Here is a 6,049-nt window from a genome sequence, read left to right on the forward strand (position 1 = left end):
CCAATCCATCATGAATGAGATGTCTGATTTGAAATCTTTCCCTTGATTCTTATCATAATTCTATTTGGCCATTGGTTTTACAGTAAGTTAGTGATCCGCAAAATGGGGGTACTTTTGAAACAAAGGGACAAAAGAAATGATGAACACATCAATGGATTTTCGGGTCGATATTCGCATTGTATTCCGTTTCAAAAGATTGGTAGCATGTTTCCAAATTTATAATGCACTTTTATTAGTTGGAACAACCTTTTTTCCTTTTGATTCCCTAATTTAGAGACTACAATGCCATGCAATGAAAGTCAAAAACGTTTGTTTTAAAAAAAGAGCTGGAATTCATTTATTGTCAAACTTAGATTAGATGGGCTTGAGAGAGTTTTGCCGGGTTGCCTTTGATGAGAGTTAGTATAACATGAATATTCATTATGAACACGATTTCATATAAGAAAAGATACATAACATGATGATTATAATTGGTTAACAGAAAAGGGACAAACATGGAATGCACTGTTATTGAAATTGTAATATAAACCTAAATCAGATATTGCACGAAAATGAAGCTCGTCATTGTTCCACTGAATTTCATTTATGAATGGAGGATCCTCATTAATTCCTGATAAGGTTTGGAACATTTGGGATAGGCCATCTTGCAGTCCTTTCCCTCTAAGCCAATGGTTAGAGCATTCAAATGGCGGATAACAATCTCATCATTTTCAAGGGACTCCTCTGACTCCTGTTCCATGTTTTCAAGGATGATTCTAAAAACAGTCATTGGTCCCATTAAAGAACAAGGAACGTCATAATTGTCCTCAAACAGATTCTCACCCGTGAATATCTCGGATAGCGTCTCCAAGTGTGTTAAAGCTAAATTCCAGCTGAGGTCGATTCGCTTCACAAACGGTTTGTGTAAGGCAGTCATCCTCGTCCAAGCCCGACAGCCTCAGTCTGTCCTCGAGTTTCTCCAGTAAAGGAGGAATGAGTTGGGTCATTTCGTCTAAAGTTCCATTTGGAGACAAAGAGCGCTGGAAAATACGGAAATTAGAAGTTAGAATCTTGACAATCTGTGAGAAAAAGAAGGAAGATTATCGCCCCTTTTACCCATAGTAAAAAACTTCCTTCACCGTTCGAAAAGAGCCCCTCCATTCACCAGGTCACAGGATCACAAAGAAAACTGTGGGAAAGGATTTGACTTGTCTTCACAAGTTTAAGTAAAGGTTAGGTACGTAGATCTATCGACCGGCCAGTTTCACATGTGTTAGGCATGTTTGAAAGAGGTTTATTAGTATTCAATTGTACTGCACAGCACTGTACACAGTTCATGTATATATGTCTACGAGGAGGAAGCTTATCAATTTGGTTCAAAATTCACGTTGTGTGAGAGATTGTGATTGAATTTGCGGATTTACAAGGGCTTTTCCAAGTGTAATTGTTCACCCTGTGGAAGTCATCGAAGTGGGGTTCATCCCTGTAGCGATGAGGCCTTCGCCTATGTGACGGGTGGAGGCTCATGAAGGGTTTAAAAGGCCCATACCAGCCAATGTAAGTAATCATAAGAAAAGTGGACCACACCAGGGTGACCAGGAGACTGAAAACCAAAAGAGCACTGAGATCTATGCTGGTATTGATGAGAGCATCAACCGGGACCTGAAAGAAAGAACAACTCACAACCCTCAACAATCAATTGGCATGCAACTTCCTGTGTAGTGTCATCAAACAAACTAGTGCCAGGAATTCCCTAGGGTGATAGAAAACTGTTTAGCCCGTCTTTTGTTTTTGATGTGGTACGTACGCATGCAGATTTGTGTGCGTGTTTTTTTTTTAAATATTTCGCATGCTCAACTATGATCCTTACTCTTGTAACCGTCCTAGTTGGGATTCAGCCTACCTTCCTCCGCCCATAGCCACTCCCACTTCCAGAGGAGTATCCTCCTTGATTGGAGTCTCCTTTGAGGGCTTCTAGAAACATCCTGGCCAAGAGGGCTGAAGCAATCCCCAAACCCAAGAGGATGTGGCCAGTCAAGTTGAGGGTGGTATTAAAGCTATTTGTCCCACTGTTCAGCTGAAATCAGGAGTTAGTTGTACGGTCACACGATCAAACATGGACGTTGGCACTAACGTCTAGAAATATGGACTTTGAACGAGTTTCCCTTCATATTGCCTGCTCTGCAATTCTGAGTCAGTTTTCGAATTAAAGTAATAAGATAAGAAACGTAGATTTCCTCAATTAAAGGCAGGTCATATCTATACCATTCACTTGTAAAGCGATCGGTTCCAAAGTTATGTTGTCACAAGTTCATGTAGCTAACCAAGAGCAGGCTGAAAATACATATTTTGTGTAGTATTTACTACGTAACTTCGGAGATATTTCCTGAGTACCCTAAGCATAGTTTTGGGCTCAAATTTGGTCCAGTTCATCTATTCAACAAAATATTGTGGTCGTAAGAAGTGTTTATTGAGAATAAAGTGAACGGTTTAGGCGATAAGACACTTTTGTTTCCGTTCGCAGTCCACATCTCTAGAAGTCCTTGACGTTGGCCAAACTTGGTCACCCCTCGAAACCAGTTGATTTGAATCGAATTTCTTTTTGGTTTAGTTACAGCCTACAAGGTACTTTGGATTTGTAATATCTTTGAAGGACTCGGAGAGGGAAAAATGAGTTCTTGAGCAGGATGTTGATCCCTCTGCACTCTTCTTTTGTAAGCACGTGTTCGGGAATGTATTGGAAAATATGAAGCGTTTTGTCTGGATTTATCGAAAATGGTGAAAGTGCGACATCAGATAGACATGAGACTTGTTTTCGGACAGAATCAAAGAAGACCAACCAACCGACTACTACCTCCTGCCATTGCTTCATGGGTCCACTTTCTATTCAAATAAATCCCGTGGGCCAACTCTATTCCAACCTTTTCAAGATCACCAAAAGGCTGACCTTATCGAACGCTCCGTTTTGAACCAAATTGATCAATCGCCACACCAACATTGTACAATAGGAGAGAAGCTTAACCGGAGAGAGAATTATTCGATTATTTTGGGCTGGAGGAGGGAAGTAATCCAATCACCAACCAAGCAAGAGTTGTAGTGCCTGAGCAAGGCTGATTACCTTTCTCTTGTAAGTGGATGTATCATAATAATCTTGACTATAGGCTCCTTTACTACCCTGAACAAAGGAGCGAATATAGATAAAGGCGAGTAACGAGCTAGCAATGCCCAGACCAAGCAAAATGTGCCCCGTGAGGTTGAGCGTAGTGTTGAAGGAGGTCCCGGGACCAAGCTGGGTGGGAGACAAAATAAAACAAAAGCTGAACCATGTATCCATAACCAAGGCTGACAGCATTCCATTCGTCACGACATGACACTGCGAGGCATCTAGCCAGGAATAGATGACATTTGGGAAGTTGTTTCGTCACTTCACTCATGCTTGTATCACATGACTTGGCGGTTCCAGGAAGCATAAGAATGAGGTCAGATATTCCCTAAATACCACTTTGCTTTTTAGGCTAGAATGCTCATTCGTCAAAATGTAGCCCCTCAAGGCTCACGTGTTCCTACAACACACAGTTAAGATGTATGCTACTCAAAAAAAGGTCATAAACTAGGATAAGTAATTGTATGTTGATACAAACTCTGTCTTCTCTGGGTCTGTCAAAGTGATTTTTTCAAGCTACTGGACCTTAATCCGAACAAAATACAGACTTATTCTCTCGTATAGAGAAATCTTGTTACTTCGGGATTTTTAAAATCCAGCCTTTAAAATTGGGTGACTCTTGACAGACAAGAACGTGACGTTATCGAGCCAATTGCTCAAGTTCAAACTTTGTTTGACGGTAACATAAAGAAAAATGTTATCCGTTCTACGAGGTTTGACCGAAGAAGAGCAAATCTTGCAAGTAGTTGGACTCTCATCTTGAACGACCTCATCCCATATTTCAACCGGAATGACCAAAACTATTGTGGTTCGACAAAAAGCTTTGCTTTTGTCGACCAGCTCGCTTTTGTTCAATGAATTGATTAGATCATATGGTGAGGGGGGAAAACTTTGGTTGGCGTATTCACAAATGTTCGATTGTGGTTTGGCGTGAGCCGATTATCGAGTGCAGATTCTCAAGGGCTTGACTGCAACTGCGGTCACAGGTTTTGGTCCATTTCGAAGCAACAACTTAAAAGCTTGACATAAAGTGGGGAAGGCAAATAAATAAGCGAGTGCGAGGACGATAACTGTTGAGCTGTCGTGTGTTTCTATGCCCTAAATAACGTTTCCAATACATTCCCTTAATGGGTTCCAATTAGTCACTCCAAGACTGACTAATTCGTGTTTAATTGCTCCTCATAAAATAGGCCCATTATTCGCCAAGACACCAAACAAAATAGACAGCTTCGAACAAACATTTGACTTATTCACCTCTCTTCATCTGAAATATATGAGGGATTCCTGGAAATGACAAAGTCGCTCTTACCTGAACAAAGCCCAATCGAGCCGATTCCTCATCCAAGCCCATGTCCTCTGGACTCTCCGTGGGGTCTTGAAAAGGCCTTAGTGACGAGAACAAGTCAGACCAGCTGGGTAAAAAGGCCATGGCCGGTTGAATGGCCAATCCTGTAAGTCCCACCACGATCCCCAATCCCGTTCGAGAATATGAAAATCGATTCACGCCCCTGGACATCATGCGTCTGAAATAAATGAAAAACGATTTCCAATATCATGTAGACCAGTCGAGGGTTTGGTTGCGTTTCTTTCTTGGTTATTTGCAAGGGGTGTAAAGTTTATTCACATAAGAAAAAGGTTACCGAGCTTTGGACACAATTTTTTTTAATTCGGTCATTCGAATTTTTTTTTGAAGCTTTGCCAATTGCGTCAGTGATAAATAAAACCGCTGGTTGAGACCAATTTACAGCATTTTGCGGTTCTGCTTGAGAGTCATGAATTAGAAGTCGAGGGTTACCAGAATCTTCCCAATTTGAGAGGGTCATTAAAATTCATGCTCGACTTGCCTCAAAAATGGACAGTGCTAATGGAATGCTTAAAATAGCTTTCTCTGTAATAACCGCATCAAAAGACAATTGGTGCAATTCAGATGAGGTGGTGGATATCTATTAACACCTTTACTGAAGACGAATCAACGGTGTGAGAACGCTTAATGAATAAGTGAATGAAAGAAACTAGGATAATGAGGTGTTGAAGACGAATTGACCAGAACACACGAAGCCAAACAAGCCAGGCGTGTCATAAAAGCGAACAAGCTCAACTTTCTCCCGCAACTTATGCAGAAACTGCAAGCAGAACGAGGATGAAATTACTTACCGTTATGCTTGCCTAGTGTGAAGAAATCAACTACGATAGAGTACGTTCTCAACCAACTTTTGAAAGAGTTCACTTTTAGCACTGTTTTTAATATAGGTATGCAATCGAACCAACCACACCGATTCAAGTCATTCTGTTGTGGATGATGTTATTCAACAAATAACTAACTTCCAGTCACTCACCCGTTAAGAGAGACGGGAGTTTTGGGAGCGAGATGTAACCACCGTTAACACCAAAAGAGAACTGACGTTTGGAGACAAGAAGTGCGCGCAATGAAGGAAAGAAAAAGAGAGTCGTCATTGGTCCAGACTCTACTTGGACTAGGTACTACGGGTACTACATAGTGTGTATACTCTGGAGAGAGACACGGGCAGAAATTGCACACGGCAATGAATGTGTCGGAAAACATCAGGAGATGCCGAACAAAAAATCAGGCCATATTGCGAGCGCATGGATTCTCTCCAAGTTGCTAATATATTGCAGATCGATTGATTGACAGGGTTGGATTGCATTGAGGGAAACTGCAATTGGTAACAAGTAAAGCTAGAGACTCTAATAGTTTCCTTTGAGAGGCTCTAAAAGTCTCGCAAAACTTGAGATCACGGTAAAAGCAATGGATCAATTTCATAAAGTGGTAATAGTTTCTCTTCGAAAAAGCCAAGTGGTTATGGCATGCTGGAAAACAGTGCACGCTTCTTGAGGCAGCAAAAAGTGAAAATATATGTTATTCTTCTTCTTTTTCATTCTAAAAAG

The 6,049-nt window shown here is 41.0% G+C and overlaps 1 protein-coding gene across 3 annotated transcripts; it reads right to left on the reverse strand.

Annotated features, from left to right (window-relative positions):
* Positions 1 to 312: 312 nt before the first annotated feature.
* On the reverse strand, positions 313 to 5,814 carry LOC131879684 (uncharacterized). Of its 3 annotated transcripts, none has more exons than XM_059226059.1 (6): positions 5,479 to 5,814; positions 4,452 to 4,665; positions 1,883 to 2,056; positions 1,432 to 1,641; positions 823 to 1,019; positions 313 to 755 (listed from the first exon to the last, which is right to left on the reverse strand). In XM_059226059.1, the coding sequence occupies exons 2-6, from the start codon at positions 4,659 to 4,661 to the stop codon at positions 584 to 586; spliced, it is 963 nt and encodes a 320-aa protein (XP_059082042.1). In that variant the 5' UTR covers positions 4,662 to 4,665; positions 5,479 to 5,814; the 3' UTR covers positions 313 to 583. The 3 variants fall into 3 exon arrangements, with proteins under 3 accessions (XP_059082042.1, XP_059082041.1, XP_059082043.1); XM_059226058.1 differs by having other exon boundaries at positions 5,297 to 5,814; XM_059226060.1 differs by lacking the exon at positions 1,432 to 1,641 and having other exon boundaries at positions 5,297 to 5,813.
* Between the last annotated feature and the right edge of the window lie 235 nt (positions 5,815 to 6,049).

This window comes from Tigriopus californicus, chromosome 4 (genome assembly GCF_007210705.1).
Source record: "Tigriopus californicus strain San Diego chromosome 4, Tcal_SD_v2.1, whole genome shotgun sequence".
NCBI classification, from domain to species: Eukaryota; Metazoa; Arthropoda; class Copepoda; order Harpacticoida; family Harpacticidae; genus Tigriopus; species Tigriopus californicus.